We start from the raw sequence: 20,847 nt of genomic DNA, 5'->3' as shown, positions 1-20,847 counted from the left end.
GGATATGTATGAGGAAAGTGTGACAATGGTGAGGTGTGCAGTAGGAGTGACAGATGGGTTCAAGGTGGAGGTGGGATTACATCAAGGATCAGCTCTCAGCCCTTTCTTGTTTGCAGTGGTGACGAACGGATTGACGGAGATCAGGCAGGAGTCTCCGTGGACTATGATGTTTGCGGATGACATTGTGATCTGTAGTGAGAGTAGGGTGCAGGTGGAGGAGAGGTGGATGTATGCACTGGAGAGAAGAGGAATGAAAGTCAGTAGGAGCAAGATGGAATACCTATGCATGAATGAGAGGGAGGACAGCGGAATGGTGAGGATGCAAGGAGTAGAGGTGACGAAGGCATATGAGTTTAAATACTTGGGGTCAACTGTCCAAAGTAACGGGGAGTGCAGAAGAGAGGTGAAGAAGAGAGTGCAGGCAGGGTGGAGAAGAGTGTCAAGAGTGATTTGTGACAGAAGGGTACCAGCAAGAGTTAAAGAGAAGGTTTACAAGATGGTTGTGAGACCAGCTATGTTATATGATTTGGAGACAGTGGCACTGATGAAAAGACAGGAGGTGGAGCTGGAGGTGGCAGAGTTGAAGATGCTAAGATTTTCATTGGGAGTGACGAAGAGGGACAGGATTAGGAACGAGTATATTAGAGGGACAGCTCAGGTTGGACAGTTTGGAGACAAAGCAAGAGAGGCAAGATTGAGATGGTTTGGACATGTGTGGAGGAGAGATGCTGGGTATATTGGGAGAAGAATGCTGAATATGGAGCAGCCAGGGAAGAGGAAAAGAGGAAGGCCAAAGAGGTTTATGGATGTGGTGAGGGAAGACATGCAGGTGGCTGGTGTGACAGAGGAAGATGCAGAAGACAGGAAGAAATGGGAACGGATGATGTGCTGTGGCGACCTCTAACAGGTGCAGCCGAAAGTAGTAGTAGTTTTTCCTTCCCACTCGTACTTGGCCAATTACCCCACTCTTACCCACATCCGGCTTCCCACCCGTGTCTGCGGGTGGGAAGCAGACATCGTTAAGCCCCGCCTCCCTTAGTTACTGTTGCTAACTCGGACAAGCTACCCGGGCTTACTAGAGAGTTACAATGGCAGCTATCGATGTCAAAACTATATCCCAAGAGGCTATACATGACTTCTGGAGACAGAAGGACCTGATTTTGTCTAGAAGCCATTAAAAAGGACTTCACTATGCTATGGAGGGATATGTACAAAATTTAAAACTAGATATGGTGGGTGACAAGCTTAAATTGGAGGCGAGAGTTTACAGATCACAATGCAAGAGGGAAAAGCCTCATCTCATGGTCATCACGATTGCAGATAACATCATCCAGGACCAGCATTGTTCGTGCACTGCAGGGTAAGATAAATTAATTTACCTTCAATTAGCTAATGTTAATCCTGGAGAGGCACTGAGATGTACGTGTATCAGTTTATTTTATTAACTAGCTACCATCCTTGTTTATCTTCGTTACGTTGAGTTGACTGTGTGGTCTGTCACACAGCTTAATCCACTGGAGATATCTGGCTCTGTCTTGTTTTGGTTTGGGAAATGGGATAAAATATACCCCATTGCCTATCCTCTCAGGATACCTCGTATCAGTGTTGCATGTATTCCATGCACATCGTTTGACCATTTTTGTTCAACTTATATCCATAAAATGTCACAAAAACCACGACTTCCGATGCAACTCTGATGCTACACAGTAAAATCCTGAGTGTTCATCTAACTCTGAGAGTGTAAAAATGGACCCAAAAGGATCCATTTGTACACTCTCAGAGTTAAATGAACACTCAGGTTTTTACTGTGTACTTAATGGAGTCACTAGCTCTAGATGTCTGAGTGAGCTCCTACGTGCATTTGGTACTACACTGCCATTGGCTCATCTGCGTTCGAGGGGCGGCACTGAGCGATAGGTCCATTGTGTCTGTAGGCTCACCCCACCAAGCCAGAGGTAACACTGGGATTCGATCCGGCGATCCCCGTGTTGGTAGGAAACGGAATAGACCGCTACGCCACCCAGGCGCCCAGACAAAGGCATTTTAAATGGCTGTTATCTGTTGAGTGCAGAACAAAAGAGTGTTAATCTATCATGCCAAATAAATATAAAATTCTAACATGAGGGATACGTAGCTAGAAACCACTCTCACTAATGAGTTTTAGATATCCCCCACCCAGGATGAAGCGGACGTCTGTATTCATTTATAATATTTACCATACTTAGGATATTTATTGCTTTAACAGACTCCTGTCAAAGACAGAAGGCGCTCAACGGCTGTAAATAATCTTTTATGAAATAGTTTTGCGTTATCCAGAGTGCTCCAGAAGCAGTACACACATTAACAATCCACCTGACAACAGCGATTAAATCCATCCAAACAGGATGGATTTAAAAACAAAACAGAAGAAATACAGGTCATGGGTTATTGTGCTTGGCTTTGAATGTCTGTCCAATATTTGTGCCGGCGTGGTCCTTCACGTTTCACAAATGAATTTAAAAACAAAGGCAACTCGTTGGCAGATGAAAATGTACAAATTTGATATGTTTACTTTCAAACAGCTGTCTTTGACTTCGTGGGAGGAAAGCGCTCGGAACCTCCAACCAACTATTTCCTTTCTTCATTGGAGTTAATGGACCGAACTTCCAACCACACTTTGAAAACCGTCCTTTATGGCCAACCCGCTTCCCTACAGGACCATAGGCGATGGACATGGGTGCATTTTCTGTTGAAGACGTCTTGTTGGGTTGTGCTGCGTGTTCTCCAGTTGAACTGGATAAAGGACTGTTACAACCCATTTCCAAAGCGAGCTAGTTACGTGACCTCTGGGGGTCAGGTGTATTCACACAGGTGACCACAGCCAGCTGGGCAGTGGGTGTTGCGCTTCAGCCAGTTCATTATGTGCTCCAGGTGTCCCCCGTGGCTGCAGCCCTGACACCACACAAACAGTCCCTTCACCACATGGTGGCACACGGCACAAACACTGGCACACTGGTGACACCTGAGAGGAGACGGGAAGGGGGAGAAAGGTCACAGGACCGAGTTCATTAAAATACTGTCAGAGATTGTATCGTGGGATGATAAAAGTAAACTTAAATCTGGAAAAAAAAATGCTCTCAGGGATTCTTAGATTTATAATATTTTCTAATTTGTTTAGACAATACAGCAAAATGCCAGGAAAGAGTTAAGAGGTGGGACGGGGTCTAACGGATTCTCGGCCAGCCCATCACCATCTCTGTCACCCACCATAAAGTATGTGTGTTTATCTGCTTGAGTCACTGGAGGGCGCCCTCTTATACATTTTCAAAATAAATTCGACTGAAATTATTCAGCTTTATCTTTTCATGCCTAAAAACCTTGAAGATGGCATAATGAAACCTTAAGCAGTATCTATTTTATTTGTAAGTAACTAATACTGTATTTTTTATACCTTTATCCATAAGCATTCTCAGTTGTCTCAAACACTGTGGGGGAGCGGTCTATACCTAATTAATATTCATGAGCTGACTTTGATTGACAACTAAAGCAAAGGGTTGGTGTTGAGAGTGGGCGGGGTTTGATATTGTGATGATTTAATCTGATTGGCTGTATGTTGCGCCTGTGTCTGATGACATCACGAGTATCAGGGAACAAAAAAGACTGGCTGAGCGAAGGTCCACAACTTGTACTTTTCCAGTAAAAAGAAACCATACAAAATAAGTGTTTCAGTTTCAGTCGAATTTTATGACTCTTGCCGTTATGGTTGTGTAAATAAGCTAAACTAACTATTTAGTCAGAAGCAATGTGCTCAAAGGTCATGAAGCAGTCATGTCTGCCTCCTCATTAGACAAGAATAATATGACTACAGATATGTTTCCTGTGTTATCTCCATTTTAAGGATAATGTAATGTATGTCTTCAGCATGTCCTGTCAATTTTCACAAGTACGTACCGCACGTACATACTTTTGAAAATTGACAATTTGTAGGGTGGAGAGCAAGGTGGGAGAAGGTGGTGCAAGTCTAAAACCATGGCCATGGAGATTAATCTCCAACAGTTTTAAATCTTTTTTCAGTTTCTGCCCACTGATGTCAGAACATCTGAAAACTGAAAAATGTTCTTCAATTATACTTCAATTATCAATTTCTTTTTTTTTCTTTCTGATATTTCCCTTTTTCTCCCAAGTTAGTAGCCAATCGCTCCCTATTCTAGTTCAAACTTCCACCCTCGTACTGCATGCGTTTGCCAACTGCATCTCTCCGGCCGGCAGTCTCAAAGGAGAAGCCTCGCCACTTTCGTGACACGGTGAATCCAGACCGAACCACTGCTTTTTCCGACACACACAGAGACGCATTCATGTGACGAACACAAGCCGACTCCGCCCCCCTCCCGAAGACAGCGTTGCCAATTATCGCTGCTTCATCGAATCCGGCCATAGTCGGATCTGACGAGACCTGGGCGCGAACCCCGGCCCCAGTGGGCAACTGCATCGACACAAAGCCGATGCTTAGACCGCTACACCACCGCGGACCCCCTTCAATTATCAATTTCAAACAGATGTGTTGTGTTATTCATCCATTGCAGCGACGAGGACCATCTAGTTGTCTTGTGATGGATGACTGATGACTTGCACGATGATTAAAGTGAGGAAGAGTTGCGCATCATCAGCCCCACTCTCTTGTCCGAGACCACCTACTATCAGTGGCAAGACTAGCGAGATGACTGGCAATGGAGACGGATGCAGCTTTTTCCTCAGGGTTTCTTCCTGAAGCCTTTCCCGTATACGAGTATACCCGCAAGGCAGCGGAGGTTTAAATCAGAGTTTTCCTCCTCCTAGATGAACTGCCTGACAAGGCTAACGAGCTTCATCTACCCGGGTTTGAAATCAGAGTTGTCCTTCTCCAAGATTGGCTGCCAACCAAGGCTAACGAGTTCAAATCGACCCACCCAATTATACCACCGGGAACCTGGTCGCCCCCGCAGCAGACTTTGTGAAAACAGGAGAAGGTGCTGCTGCGGACACATTTGCGTAGGAGCGGCCATATGCTAAGGTCCTGATGGACCCGCGGCGATCACTACACCAGGAAGTGAGAGGCCACCGCACCGCTTCGCATTCCTTTTAACAAGTAGGACATCTAGCCCAATACTCGCCACCTCCCCCAATACTTGCCACCTCCCAAACAGATAATAGAATATGCAACTGTGGCATAATCAAATGCACAGTCCAAAAATGCAGTGTGACATAGTTATAGTTGACCTTTTTACACCCCAATTCATTTTTTTATGAGCTGGAAAACGGAAGGATCTGATCTGGAATCCTGTATATCAAAATGAACCACTACGTTCAAGATCTATCAAACAAAACAACACAAACACAGTGTGGGATGTTTAGAGAAATAACTGTAGGCCGTACCGGTCACAGATCCAGCCCTTGTTGCTCATGGGCCGTTTGCAGTTGCTGCAGTTGATGTGAAGAGTTGTAGATGCCTGGTTGAAACAGGTGATGGCGCTGCAGGTGCTCAGCTTGATGACCTCGTTGGAGACGTTCCAGAGTTCAAAACGCTGCAGCAGGTCTATGTAGGACGTGTACCAGTGCTCCTGAAATGGGAGGTAGAACATTACGTTTCTAAATACTAAAGCGATCAGTGACTTTTTGCTTGTGAGATTCTGCATGATGCCCATCATCACTTCGATGAAGTCGAGATTACAAAGACTACGGAATGCCCTGTGATGGCCTGGCGCCCTGTCCAGGGTGTCTCCTCACCTGCAGCCCAACGACTGCTGGGATAGGCTCAAGGATCCCAGCTACCCTGAGAACAGGATAAGCGGTTTGGATAATGGATAGATGGATGGAATGGAAAAAAAATGAACGTATCTTCTTCTTTTTTTTTCCTTTTGGATCCCCCCCCCTTTTTTTTTCTACCCAACTGTATCTGGCCAACCCCACTCTTCCGAACCATCCCAGTCACTGCTCCACCCTCTCTGCTGATTTGGGGAGGGCTGCAGACTACCACATGCGATATATGTGGAGTCGCCAGCCGCTTCTTTTCACCTGACAGTGAGGAGTTTCACCAGGGGGACATAGCATGTGGAAGGATCACGCTATTCCCCCTCCCCGCTGAACAGGTGCCCCGACCGACCAGAGGAGGTGCTAGTGCAGCGACCAGGACCACATTTGGCTTCCCACCCGCAGACATGGCCAATTGTGTCTGTAGGGACGCCCAACCAAGCCGGAGGTAACACGGGGATTCGAACCGGTGAGCCCCGTGTTGGTAGGCAACGGAATAGACTGCCATGCTACCCACACGCCCCGAATGTATCTTTTTTAATCCCAGCTCTGTTGGTTTAAGATTTACTGGTCTTACTGGAACCCTTGTTAATTTATTGTGCCAATTACATGTGAAACTTTCAGTAGGATAAAGTCTAAACACCGTGTCTGAATTTGAATTTAAGTAAGTCAAAAAGGTGATTAACTCATTATTTTGAACTAGTATTTAGGTTCCACTCTCAGTTCTCATCACCAAATCATGTTTTCTCCCTTCATCTTGAATGGAATATTTAAAGTACCCCTCCAGACACGTTTTAAAGTTTAAAAATACTCTGAGTTGGTCAAAGAAGGTTGTATCAGTTCATCTGGACACAACGTTTATTGACAGATACGTTTCATCGCTCATCTAAGTGACCTCTTCAGTCTAAACTGACTGCAGGGATCCTTTTGGATGCCCATATTTGCATATGAAAATGGTCATTGGTTTTGGTCATTATGCCACTGTATTGTTTATAAGGGTGGGGATACCTGCAGTCAGTTAAGACTGAAGAGGTCACTTAGATGAGTGATGACACCTTTCTGTCAATAAATGTTGTGTCCAGATGAACTGATTCAACTTTATTTTTTCTTCCTGTATCGACATCTCTTGACTCAGTCTGAAGATTTTGTCATATTCTAAGTATGTTTGCTTATATGACTGACAGCCAAGTCATATCATGTGTTTATGAATCCTGTTGATTACTGTATGACGTGAAACAACTTCAACGATAAATCGAGAGAAAAATATAAAGTTCACATCGTGTCATGGTGTAAAGACAGTCTGCACTACTGCCCCTCGAAGCAGGTATTAATTCAGCTTCATAATAAAACATTTATCGCATCATCAAGTTGACCGTCCTGTCACTGACCTGGGTGAGGTCATCAATCTCCTTGCGGATGCGGTCGCCCAGGACGATGAGGATGGACACAGCCATCTGCACGTCGCCCTGCTCAGCGTAGTAGCCAAGCATGTCACGCACCACGGGGCAGAAGAAGGCGGAGGGCAGTTGGGGGCTGTAGAGTGGCTGGGAGATGGAGATGAGGGAGAAGGACTCAATGGGTGTCAAGCAAGTGAGCTCCGCCTCATTGCCACTGACGTGCGGCGAGTCGGCTTTGTCCTGCTGCAGGTGCTCGGGGGCGGAGGGATGATCCATGATCTCGTGGCGCAGAGGGAAGGCCTCCTGGGGCAGCGTGTATTCCGGTTCTTCTACTGGACACAGTGAGCTCAGTTAGGAGGTGCTCTATGATGCCACCCAATCCCGTTAAACAAGCCCAGGATTCACTCGAGTTAAATATTCAGCTGTGTACATAACTTTTTGCAACCGATAATGAAATAAACACCAGCTGCATTTATAATGAGATATTTTTATGTGAAACTGTAATACTTGTGAATAAGACTAGCAAAATTGAAATATCAAAGAGAAGTGTAAAAGCTGACGATACAAAAATGTGATAAAGAATGCTGAAAATATCTTTGCAATTTCCCAATTTCTTCCTGGCAACTCTTTTCAACCACTCTCCATTATTCTATGTTGTTCTCATTGATTTCATCTTGCGCAAAGGGAGGCGTTTAATCGCTCAAAGAGAAACTCACCTTATTTCATTTGAATTTTTTTAAATTTTCAATTAACCCGCTAAAGAATTTGAGCAGAAACAAGACTACATGGTGCTGCTGCCACTTCTGAAATCAGGCTCTCGTTCGCTGACTGAGGTTGGAAAGCCTCAGAGGCTGGACAGAGGCTGACCTGTCTGGTTGTCGTGTTCCATGGAGTAAAGGTCATCGTCATCCAACTCAGCATCACCAAACATGTACTCTGCCTGGCCCTCGCTGCCCTCTGTCTCTTCGTTCTCTGCAGGGGAAAACAGAATGAACGATGAACTTTATTTATGGTGTCTTTGTGGTTAGCACTGATGGTTAAATTCTAGCCCTCTTTGTAGAGTCTACATGTTCTCCCCATGTTCATGAGGGTTTCCTCTCACAGTCCAAAGTCACGCATAGCAGGTGAACTGGGGAAATTGGTAAGAACGGTGTGAGGGTGAATCTCATGACAGACTGGCGACCAGTCTGAGGTGTTTCCCTGCTTTCCATTCATACAGTTGAACCCTGAAAAGAGAATGCAGAAAAGCTGAACGCAAATGGAGGAAAATTAAACTTCAAATCCACTACGACTTGTATAAACAAAGCCTTTATAATTTTAACTATGAATTATGCAAGGCCAGACAGCTACATTTTTCTAATTTGATTAACGGGAACATTAATAATATCAGCACTCTATTTGCCATGGTTGACCAGCTTACAACCCCCCCCCCCCAAAAAAAACCAAAACAAAAAAAACCAGATAGCCCCAGAACTCCTCTCCACAGAGAAATGTAATGCATTTGTTTTCTTTTTTGGTGAAAAAATTAAAACTATTAGACAGACCATCAACACCACACAGTCAAGCAACAAAACTATGAAGTCTCTACGATCACCTAGAAATAATCTGCTCATTATGTCACAGTTTAATACCATCGATCAAGAAACTCTAACAGAAACAGTTACGCATCTTAAATCATCAACATGTCTCGACACACTGCCATCTGATTTTTTAAAAACTATTTTTAACTCTGTAAAAATGGAGTTACATCAAATAGTTAATAGCTCACTGCTATCAGGCCCTTTCCCCAAGTCACTAAAAATAGCTGCCATTAAGCCACTCCTAAAAAAGAGAACTCTGGATACCTCTGTGTTAAATAACTATAGACCCGTTTCAAATCTTCTTTTTATAACTAAGATCATCAAGAAAGTTGTTTCTAATCAACTCGGCAATTTTTTGAACTCATTTTGACAAATATCAATCAGGTTTTCGACCAAACCACAGTACTGAAACAGCTCTTATAAAAGCGTTAAATGACATACAGCTGAATACTGACTCAAGTACAATATCCTCTCTGGTTTTACTTGATCTCAGTGCGGCATTTGACACTGTAGGTCACAGAATACTGTTGGACAGGCTGGGACATTGGGTAGGACTTTCCGCAGCAGTCCTTAATTGGTTCAGGTCTTATTTAGAAGACTGAAGTTACTTCGTCACCATTGGCAGTTATGAATCTGATAGAGTGGCTATGACATGTGGAATCCCCCAGGGATCTGTTCTCAGACCTCTCCTGTTTAATCTATACATGCTGCCTTTAGGCCAAATTCTTCAGAGCAACAACATGGATTACCATAGTTATGCAGATGATAATCAGATACATCTGGCTCTCTCACCTGATGATCTCAGCCCAATAGACTCACTGTGTCACTGTTTGTAGCGGATAAATAATTGGTTGAGCCAAAACTTTCTTCAATTAAATAAGGAAAAAACAGAGATTATTGTGTTGGGCAACAAAGAGAACTATCATAAATGAACAACTCAAGTCTCGAGTTCTAAGAACCAAAGACCAAGTCCAAAGTCTTGGCATTTTAATAGATTCGGAGCTCACGTTCACCAGCCATATCAAAGCAATCACTAAAACAGCCTTCTATCATCTTAAAAATATAGCCAGAAACAAGGGTCTGGTATCCCAAAATGACCAAGAGAAGCTCATCCATGCTTTTATTTCCAGTAGAATTGATTATTGTAATGGTCTCTTAACTGGTCTCCCCAAAAAGACTATTAAACAGCTGCAGCTTATTCAGAATGCTGCTGCTAGAGTTTTAACCAAGACCAAGAGAACAGAGCACATTACTCCAGTCCTGAAATCTTTACACTGGGTTCCAGTTAGTTACAGAATAGATTTTCAAGTGCTGCTACTTGTCTACAAATCACTGAGTGGTGTAGGCCCAGAATACATCACTGACATGCTCGAAGAATATAAACCGGGTAGGGCTCTAAGATCCATGGGCTCAGGTCAGTTAGTTCAGCCTAGAGTCCAAACCAAACACGGTGAAGCAGCATTTAGCTGTTATGCTGCATGCAACTGGAACAAACTACCAGCAGATTTTAGATGTGCCCCAAATATCACAATTTTTAAATCTAGGTTAAAAACATTTCTTCTCTTTTTTTGTTTGCCTATGATTGAGCATTAAAACTTGCACCTCATTCCAACTGCACTTTAATTCTGGAAGTCGATCTCTAGTCACTCCTGGTGGGGAAGTGACTATGTTTTTATTCTATTTTTTTTTGTACTTTGTATTTTCTTTTTATAGTACCTGTCTTTTAATTATATTACTCTTTGTAATTACTAATTGAAACTACATTTTATGTACTTTGTACTCTTTTAATTATATTTTATATATGATTTTTGCTATTTGTTTTTATTTACTCTCTTAATTATATGGTTGTTTCCTTTTCCTTGCCCTGTGTATGAAATGTGCTATATAATTAAACTTGCTTGCTAACAGAAATTTAACACATAAATTACAGTCATTGGAAACAAAACAACAACACACAAAATAACAGAAACAACACAACAGGTGCCACATTAATAATATGTCTGTTGTTGATGACTTCTTCAATAACAGCAGCAGTGAATTAACACCAGTCATCTAGTGTGCAGACCATCCAGAGTAACAGAATGACATTAAGACCTGAGGACCTGGTGATGGACTGAAGCATCCGAAAGGAGCCTTACCGTCATTGTTGTTGCCGATATGGGCATTCCCAGGTTCCAGATGAATAATGTCCTGTCTGCTTTCACCTTTACTGCGGTCCAGTCGGCTCTCTGGACCCATTCCTGCCCCCATCTCCTTCATATTGAAACTGGAAGGCACACATCCACATCAAATGGTTCTTTAATGTCTCTAACAAGTAGCTGGCGCTATCAGTTTTCTGTGGTAAAAGGTCATACCTGTTCATTAAAGGCAAATTGCCAAGTTTGCTAATGTTGTGGTTTGGGCCAGGCCCTGTGAGGTTCGCTGGGTCTGAAAACATGATTCTCAGCATGGACCATGTGGTAGAAACCTTCACATTTGAAAAGAGGAAGACATTTCTAAGTTGTTTACACCATACAACATAACTAACGTTTACCTAATTAACATTAAGGTGTATTTCTGGGGAAGTGACCTTTCTCAAAATAATGACTGAAAACACCAATCAACCAGTCACCACTTGGTAATAGTCTCTACTTCCTCCAACATGTGACATTGCTTTCACAACCAATTAAAAGCAACAAAGAGCAGTTTTAACACAACTTTATGACAGATAATGCTAGATTAATGAAAAGACAAAGCTAACAGAAAGGGAAATGGTGAGAAGTTGTTGTTGGGCAAAATGAAAGACAGACTCAGTACCTTTCAGGGCATGTTTACCATGCTGATGTGATATTGAAGTTATAACAGCAGCTCATCTTGAAAGTTTGTCAGACATATCAAGTGTAACTAAGGGAAGTGGGATTTGAAGAAATTTTGCAAACAGTCAATTCTATTTCAAATATAATTTCCGTGGAACAATCTGCAATGCTCTGTCTGACCTGAGGTCTGTTGAGCTCCTTGGCGACTTTAGCATTGTGATCACACAGCTCAGAGAAGGGCTTCCCACTGAGAAGGTACAGACGTGCCGTCTTGACAAACCAGTCCATGCGGTTGCTCTCCAGGTCTGTCTCAAAGACACTGAGGGCACTGGACACATGCGCAAACTGTTCTGTCGGGTCAGGCTTCTTGAAGAAGAAAATAGGATAGCGGCGGTCTCCGCTGGAGTAGGGCTTCCTGTTGCCCTCACTGCTGATTAAGCTCTCCTTAGCCGCAAAGGCCAGGTCCCCGAACAGCCCAAAGCACAAGCCCTCGGGATTGGCCTTGTCCACGGGCCGGCTGGCATCCTTGAACATGTGCTGGTAGAGTGTGCTGTCCTTGGAGCCAGACAACAGGAAGTAAGGGTCATGCTGGTGGCGCCAAACGATGCCCGTGGTGACGTCCTTATGCTCCTCGAAGGTGGCAAAAGGGATGAAGGGGCGGCGGATGTCCCACACGTAGATGTTGTGATCCACCATCATGGAGCAGGTGGCCACGTGCCACTTCCTCTCTGGGCGCCACTTGACCCGTGCCACCGAGGCAATAGTCTGGACGCAGTAGATCTCCTTGGCCCGGTTGGTGGTCATGTCCCACACTTTCACCATCTTGTCCCTGCCACCAGTGGCTAACCACCCCCTACAGAACAAAAAACATCCATCAGTGGCAGACAACCAGATTCACCCAATCTAAGCAAATGTTTAAACACTCTTAGGCTGCATTCACACTGAATCCGGCAATGCATGAAAAATGCCAGTCCTCCCATTCATTTGAACGAGGGTAGTGTGTTTAGGCTGTGGCAGTGCGTACTGTAGGGGATTCAGCAAAAAAAAAAAAAAATGCTGCAGCCATCTCCAGCAAGAAGAATAACCAGAATCAACTCCTGCTGGAATGCAACCTGACATCACACTGCGGTGGCCAGTCACATAAGCTAGTGATTAGACTGCCACCTTCTGGATTCGGGGGGTGGGGGGGTTTAAGTTCACATTATGTTGTTACAGATATGAGCCATGTAGTGACATGCTCACATCTCTGCACAACCCTGCAGGAAGGTGCCGGATTGCCGGATTCAGTGCGAATGCTGCCTTATCTGGGATCATGTGAAAGAAAAACAAGCACAGGTTCTGCAAAGTTCCTTTGGGCAGCTACATTTAGCCAGCAGGAAACCATGACAAAACACATTGCAGATAATAATATCAGCCATCTTCTATGTTACCCATATAGGGTCATGAAGTGAGACCAAAAAAATCCTACTCGCTGGTAGATATGCAGTGACAATAGCAAAGAGGAAAAAGCTCTACCCCCAGTCCCAGACAATATGAAAAACAGATTAAAAGAAATGTGAGGGAAAAAAACCCTTTGAGTTTTACAGCCCAGACACCAAATACTACACTATTTGAAATAGAAAATCAAAAAATGTCGTATTCAATTTGTGCTGCAAAACAACCTTAACTGTTCCCGTATCAACCGTTATAATCAAAATCCGTTTTATTTGTGAAATTGATTGGGTGGGTTGCTCAGATGGAACACTTATGACAGAACAAGAAGTAAAAAAAAAAAAAGAAAAAAAAAAAAGATTCGTATTTGTCGTATATGTTATGCAGCTGAAAAACAATGACCAAATAAAAGAAATTACATGGGTGCTCTGGTTTATTGCGCCTATAGCACATGAGTTCAGGGTAATTAATGAAACCATTTTTGTTTATTGACATCTATGGTGGCGGCACGGTCGCGCAGTGGTTAGCGCGGTCGCCTTACAGCAAGAAGGTCCTGGGTTTGAGCCTTAGGGTAGTCCAACCTTGGAGGTCGTCCTCTGTGTGGAGTTTGCATGTTCTACCCCTGTCTGTGTGGGTTTCCTCTGGGTGCTCTGGTTTCCTCCCACAGTCCAAAGACATGTAGGTCAGGTGAATCGGCCGTACTAAAACTGCCCCTAGGTATGAATTTATGTGTGTGTGTGTGTGTGTGTGTGTATGTCGGCCCTGTGTGATGGCCTGGCAGCCTGTCCAGGGTGTCTCCCCACCTGCTGCCCCAATGACTGCTGGGATAGGTTCCAGCATCCCCGCGACCCTGAGAGCAGGATAAGCGGTTCGGACTATGGGTGGATGGGACATCTATGGTGATACTGGTAATATCAGTGGTGTTTGAGTACTCTAAATCCCAGAGGTTCATTCAAAATGAAATAAAGTCACCAGTGCCGTTTGTCAGCACCTTCCCCACTGCCAAACAAAAACAACATGGCTGAACCCGAGTAGCCGTTGATGTCATACCATGTACTGGTAAAGATCTTCTACCAGTTTATCTGCCATATCTTTTTTTTCGCCCCCCCCCCCTTTCTCCTCAATTGTACTTGGCTAATTACATCACTGCTCCAACCCCTCTGACGATCCGGGGAGGGCTGCAGACTACCACATGCCTCCTCTGATACATGTGGAGTCGCCAGCCGGTTCTTTTCACCTGTCATCGAGGAGTTTAACCAGGGGGACATAGCGCACAGGAGGATCACGCTATCCCCCCAGTCCCCCCCAACAGGCACCCCGACCGACCACAGGAGTTGCTAGTGCAGCGACCAGGACACATACCGACATCCGGCTTCCCGCCTGCAGACACGGCCAACTTTGTCTGTAGGGATACCTGACCAAGCCGGAGGTAACATGGGGATTCGAACCGGCGATCCCCATGTTGGTAGGCAACGGAATAGACCGCTATGCTACCTGGAAGCCCTTTTATCTGCCATATCTGCCTCTTAGCCACAATAACTTTGTTTCTTCAACTCACCACAACCTGACTTCCTCCTCTGAATTCTGCTGCTATGTTTAAGACGAAAAACGATGTATCATGAGAGTCACTATTAAAATGAGCAACTAACTAAACTAAATAATTTTGATATTTTTAGACTACCTATTGTCTTATTAAACCAGCAATAAAAAGTATCTAAAAGGACAATGACTTGCATGTTAATCTTCTGGACTTAAAAAAGAATGAATTTTATCTATTTGTCAAAAAGTTTGGTACCTGTCGTCTGGATGCCAGTCACAGCAAAACACGGGGCCGGTGTGGGCAGTGAACATCCTCTCGTAGCGGTCTGGACGTCTGATATCCCAGAGTTGGACGTTGCCGTTCTCGAAGGAGGCAGCAAAGGTGAAGTAATCTTTCATACTGAACTGGACATCCCGGACGCTTTCCGACTGGCCTTGAGTAAACAAGGAAAGAGACAACGGGAGGAAACCATTACTATTTATGGTTGCAATGAAGTCTGCGATTGTTTGGTGGCTAAAAAAATTAACTAATATTTCTTTTCCAGAAACTGTGATGGTTACTACTGGGCTCCAATATTAAGATTGAATTGAATCAACTTTGTGTCTCTTGCATGACAACAGAAAACGTTACGTAAATTGATTCAGTATTACCAATATGGTCATATTCTACATGTATTATCAATTAATCAATCAATCAATCAATCAATCAAGTTACCCTTCATATAGCTGTGATGTTATATACAGTTACTAATGATACCAATTCTGAATACAACTAAAAAGTGGTCACTAACAACAAGCATAAATTGGTCTCTTGATTAAAGGGAAATTTCGCTGATTTTTACGTGGCTGTCCAATCAGTTTTGATGGCAAATGTAGTCAACTGAAGCAATAAATTCCCCAGTGCGTGCTGTATTGACCGAGAAATCCGAGTTCTCCTGGTCACGGAGCCATGCCGGCAGTGCCTAAATGTACCAGGATGCATTGCACCCAAACCCCAAATCCTTCCAAAACCCGCTTCTTGTGGCTCGGTGTACAAAGAACGGCGTCTTAACATCTTCACTCTTCGATCAGAAAACCGAAAAACAGCTAATTTAATTGGATTAATTTTTATTGACAACAAACGTGCCTTCTCGTTGTATCGTGCCTGGAGGCGAAAACTACAGAAAGAAGAGAGAGGAAGGAGTAAGCGTAAGCTACCACCGATTACCAGCAGATGTTGATCGATGTAAATAAATCAGTACTGGGAAATATTTGGGCATGCTGTTTGCATTTTGCAGCAGATTGCTACAACAGGGATGGATATTTCCACTGTGCAATTCTCTGATGTATATTTATACTGCATTAGTACTGCATTCATATTCTGCATATATTTTGACATATTTCTTATTTCTATATATATCACTGCTATATATGGTAGTATAATGCACATTTTTACACATTTCTTTTTTTTTTTATAATGTCCACTTATGCTTATATATTCTCTTCTAGAATTTGAGCAACTGTAACTTGACCCAATTTCCCTTCGGGGATGAATGAAGTATTTCTGATTCCGATTATGTTGGTAGTTTTTCTTAGCCATGCAAAACCTGGAATAGTCACGCAGTTTGAAAAGGATGTACTCTGAAATGTCTTTTCAGGCAGTCATGCCACGCTGCAGATAGATCTTGTTACCTTTGAAAGAACACATCTTGGCCATGGAGAGAAAACTGGCATTTTCAAAAATATAATAAAAATGTTGTACTATATATTGATATGTCATCCTTTCTGGGTCTTAATATATATATATTTTTTTTTTTACTAAATGCCTAGGGGATGAATTGTTGCCTCAAGTGAAGGAGTTCAAGTATCTCAGGGTCTTGTTCATGAGTGAGGGTAGGATGGAGCGGGAGATTGACAGGCAGATTGGGGCAGCATCAGCAGTTATGCGGACGTTGTACCGGACAGTTGTGGTGAAGAGGGAGCTGAGCCAGAAGGCAAAGCTCTCAATTTACCAGTCAATCTTCGGTCCAACCCTCACCTATGGTCATGAGCTTTGGGTAGTGACCGAAAGGGTGAAATCACGGATACAAGCGACTGAAATGAATTTCCTCCGTAGGGTGTCTGGGCTCAGCCTTAGAGACAGGGTGAGGAGCTTGGACATCCGGAGGCAGCTCAAAGTAGAGCCGCTGCTCCTTGGCATCGAAAGGAGCCAGTTGAGGTGGTTCGGGCATCTGATTAGGATGCCTGCTGGGCGCTTTCCTTTGGAGGTTTACTGGGCACGGCCAACTGGGGGGAGACCCCGGAGTAGACCCAAAACTCGCTGGAGGGAGTATATGTCCAATCTGGCCTGGGAATGCCTTGGGATCCCCCAGGAGGAGCTGGAGGGCGTTGCTGGGGAGAGGGACGTCTGGAGTGCCCTACTCAGCTTGCTGCCACCGCGAACCGACCCCGGAGAAACGGCTGAAGATGAATGAATGAATGCCTAGATTTAAAAAAGTGCATAACAGGTTCTGTTCAAGTGTTTGTTTCCACAACACGGTGAAATGGGTTTTTAAAGCACTTATTCCATCTCACTTAGAAAACTCACCCAAAAGGCAACAGCTTTCCCATTCTGCCAAAAATGATTTATTTTAACCATATATCACCCTCTCCCAAAAAACCATCCTTTGTCCTGTTTTGGAAGAAAATGCAATGCATATTGCCTCTGAAGTAAAATGTGCATGACCTCTGCGTATGCCAGCAGGTATGATTTTGCATGCATCTGTCATAGGCATACCTGCAGCCATTGTTTGATAGCCATTAATGTGAAAATAAAAAATTCAAGTTTATATAGAAAAAAAAACTTTATTCAAACCAAATCATTACAATGTAATATTCAATTTTCAAATAAATGTTTAGCATATTGCACATCATAGTTTGACAAGACAAAGTCTAGATCAGTCCCAGCAAGCTTCAAGGGGAAAGTGCCCATTGTTAGCTGCATTGAAGTCTAACAGCATTATTAAACAAAGTCTAGCATATCACATAACATGACCTCTGTACTGACCATTGAGGGGAGGATATTTGGCTCTGATGTGATGTATGACACAGGCAGGCAAGACGATACGGTTCCCTTTGTCAAGTTTCACCCCTTGCAGTACCCACTCAACAAAAAACAAAAACAAACGATAAGTAGCCACATGATATTGTCTGCAGAGAGCAAAAGACAGGGAAGAAGGTGGTTATTCATCAAGAGGCTACAGGTACTGATCATATACCGTAATGTTGCCAGCTATTGTAAACACAAAACACGGTGATCATTGTAACTGCAAGTTATCTAAGTGAAGACAACAAATAATGTAAGGGTGACAATACGCTGGGCAACTTTTTGGCTAATATGATAGGGCACTTTGCTTGCCAACAGGAAATTTAGTGAGACATGGGAAAATATACTATAGGTAACAAGCGGTTGCCATGCAATCAGTATAAATGTGTTGTGAAAACCGCTTGTCCAGTGTTGCCATATATCAACACACTAGCCTATAGCAATTACTTTAATGGCCAAAACATAGCGTACTCACTCAATGGTCATCTGCCCTCTCAGCCCTGCTGGTCTTGGTTGTTGTTTCCGGATTTATCTTCGGGATCCTGAAAAAGTATCGGGGTTGGCATCGGGGACAGCATCCAACAAAAATTGCCCATGCTGAAATTCCTTGCAGCAGAATGATTCAGTTTCTGTTGGCATCGGAGGGCAATTTGAGCAAAAGCACCACCAGTCACTGTTTGCTCTCGGCAGCTCAGGTTCTGAATGACCCCGCCAGCCATATCCGTTTGTTCGGCTAATACAGCAGCAGTCTCAGCCTCTCTCTGCTGCATTTCTTCGGTCATATACTCTGGCTTGAATAAATACAGTTGAATATCCAAAACATAGTAAAACGTATCCTCATCCATAAGATCCTCTGCATATTTTGAGATGCCATTTTCGCTGTTGGAAATGTAGATAGTTTCCAATACAAGGCGAAGAGTGCAAGGAAGTTTTGTTTTTGAGTGGCATCTGTAGAACGCCCCCTGGCTGAGGCACAGGCGGAGACTAGAAATCCAAGCTGAAATTGCCTGTAGTTCTTCCGTATCACCAACTATGTCACTGACATGTCCAATGACAGCGCTGGTGCTGGAAGAAGAATGGATTTCGCAACTACATCCCAGAGACAATTCGGATAGCTAAAGATGGTTGAAAATCAGCGAAGTGGTCCTTTAAAACCATTACTTTGGTTTCATTAGACAAATTTCCCTTTTCTCCATTAGAGCTCAACATTCTTACATTCCTCTATGTGATAAAGATGTTAGGTTTCATTTCTAAGCTGTTCTTTGACACTTGGTGTTGAATTTTACCATGTGGACTATGTGGGAAATCCCCTTAACGTCTAACAACAGTGTTAATGTTAATCTACAAGAAAATAAATTGCACCAGGGATGATTCATATCTTCATCTGTGGTTGTGGTGATATCACTTTAGCTGTATTCATTTGTCATGGGCAATTTGATTCCTTATCCCAAGATGAAATTGTTTACATTAGCATATGCTCATGAGTCAGTAGAAAGCAATGCGCAGGTCCTTTTTGTACCCCCCCCCATCCCTAATTTCTTCTTAAGCAATAAAACCTAAACAATCACTGAGACTGCCTCCTACCTGAGAAAGTGCTGACGGACTCCTTCTTGCGCAGGTCGAAGCACTTCATGTATCCATCCTGGGAGCCACTGAGCAGCATGTACACCTCAGTGGGGTGGAAGCACACCTTGTTCACTGTGCGCTTGTGCTCAGTGAACAGCTGGTCTTGCTTGTTGCGGGACGGCTTGCCTAGGTTCCAGGTGACCACTGCCCCGTTGGTGGCGGCAGTGGCCAGCAAGTTCTCTTCCATCTGGTGCCACATCACATCAGCGCAGCTGAAGTTCAGTGAGGGCTTGCGGCCCACGCGCAAGTTAAGCTTCTCCACAAACTGCTCCTCCTCCAGGGCATAGATCTTGAAGATGTTGCGGCCGGCCACCACCACCTGCGTGGCATCCCGGCACACACTGATGGCATTGGCGGGGGCATCCAGGTGGCAGAACATTGTGCGCCCACTGATGGAGCCGCTGCCGAGGGCAGTGGTGACCCGCGACATCTTCTCCATGCTCCTGTGGAGAGGATGGAGTGATAAGGCTTTGTCTCAGGGACAGTACAGGGGACCAGCAGTGGTCAAGCTGCACTATGTGGTTTGCAAATTTACTGGCCCCTGCGGCATGTGATTTGAACAAATGTCAGTTCAAAGCATCTCCTAACCATCATGCAAAAAGTTTTATGGTAATGCCAAATTTCACCAGAAGATGGACCCCAGCCAACTTTGATATCTGTTTTTATGATGTGTGCAATATGGGTAGTAATGGTGGAAACAGCTTTCAAACGAGATCCAGTATAATTTTCATTTTATCATTTTATGCAACTCATTGGCTGAGAAACTTACTTGAAGCAGAGGCGTTTTTCTTCTCAACGTCTAAAGGAACACAGACCTCTTCATGGACTCATGGCAGAGCTGACAGGCTAATGAGAAATTGGCATGTCGACAACATAGCAACCTTTCAATTCCTGTACATTAAAGGTCAACAAAACGTGTCTCATACTGGCTAGTTTTGTGGATAATACATTAGTCGAAACGGTGTCCTTACCTACAGACAAATGACCCACTGCAGCTCGTTGCAACAAAACAGTCACCCTCCTGTGCGGGAAGCACATAATGAAACGGTCTGCTTTTCCAAGCTCTGATTTCAGACAGAGTCGTTATCAAGAGGCCCTGGGTGAAGTTAAACCACTCCAAAAATGCCACACCGACGTGCAAAAAGAGGGGCGGAGAGACACACTTTAGATGACGGAAGCGGCCTCACAGCACACGACAAACTGATCCTGAAGCGACTGGAAATTACAACTAGCTTCTCATCTTGGTTACAAGCTCTCCTGGCCACAGTGCGAACAACTGATGCGGTGGGTTTAACGGACTCCAGGGCATTGACCCCATAAAGGCTGCAGGGTACCTTAGACACCTGTTTGAACAAGTTTCACTCCAAAACTAACAAATTGATGTATTTTAACTTAAGATTCAGCGAGATAGTTACAGCGCTGGTGATTTAAAGTGCGCTGAAATCATTGGTTGTGTCTATTTTCAAAAATAGTTGCGCTCGTTGCAACGTAAACATGAGCTGATGTGGCGCTAACGTTAGCTAACGCTAGCTAAACTAGCCGACAAGCACGCTTTTAAGAAGAAATACCGTCTATTTCCAAAGTTAATAACTCATCGGATATGGTCGATGATATCGGGTGTGGTCCAGTTTTCTTTCGTAAATTAAAAC

At 43.9% G+C, this 20,847-nt stretch overlaps 1 protein-coding gene across 3 annotated transcripts; it reads right to left on the bottom strand.

Moving 5' to 3' along the window:
* Window positions 1-2,234: 2,234 nt before the first annotated feature.
* wdr24 (WD repeat domain 24) lies at window positions 2,235-20,805 on the bottom strand. 3 transcript variants are annotated; one of them, XM_056297228.1, is made up of 12 exons: window positions 20,767-20,805; window positions 20,170-20,294; window positions 19,968-20,044; window positions 19,157-19,641; window positions 14,765-14,942; window positions 11,719-12,391; window positions 11,098-11,210; window positions 10,882-11,009; window positions 8,031-8,135; window positions 7,155-7,495; window positions 5,392-5,576; window positions 2,235-3,001 (listed from the first exon to the last, which is right to left on the bottom strand). In XM_056297228.1, exons 4-12 carry the CDS (start codon window positions 19,635-19,637, stop codon window positions 2,833-2,835), a joined length of 2,373 nt encoding a protein of 790 aa, XP_056153203.1. In that variant the 5' UTR covers window positions 19,638-19,641; window positions 19,968-20,044; window positions 20,170-20,294; window positions 20,767-20,805; the 3' UTR covers window positions 2,235-2,832. The 3 variants fall into 3 exon arrangements, with proteins under 3 accessions (XP_056153203.1, XP_056153204.1, XP_056153205.1); XM_056297229.1 differs by lacking the exon at window positions 20,767-20,805 and having other exon boundaries at window positions 7,155-7,492; window positions 20,170-20,292; XM_056297230.1 differs by lacking the exons at window positions 19,157-19,641; window positions 19,968-20,044; window positions 20,170-20,294; window positions 20,767-20,805 and adding exons at window positions 17,534-17,676; window positions 18,048-18,182.
* Between the last annotated feature and the right edge of the window lie 42 nt (window positions 20,806-20,847).

The sequence above is a fragment of the Lampris incognitus genome, chromosome 17 (assembly GCF_029633865.1).
Source record: "Lampris incognitus isolate fLamInc1 chromosome 17, fLamInc1.hap2, whole genome shotgun sequence".
In the NCBI taxonomy this organism is placed as follows: Eukaryota; Metazoa; Chordata; class Actinopteri; order Lampriformes; family Lampridae; genus Lampris; species Lampris incognitus.
The sequence above is the reverse complement of the archived record's forward strand: the minus strand, read 5'-3'. Positions and strand labels throughout refer to the sequence as shown.

Coding starts and splice junctions, on each gene's coding strand:
- wdr24 (XM_056297228.1), bottom strand. CDS start 19,637: ATGGAGAAGATGTCGCGGGTCACCACTGCCCTCGGCAGCGGCTCCATC. Junction 8,136..10,881: donor TATCGGCAACAACAATGACG/GTAAGGCTCCTT, acceptor TTTCCCCTGCAG/AGAACGAAGAGACAGAGGGC. Junction 3,002..5,391: donor AAGGGCTGGATCTGTGACCG/GTACGGCCTACA, acceptor GTCTCCTCTCAG/GTGTCACCAGTGTGCCAGTG.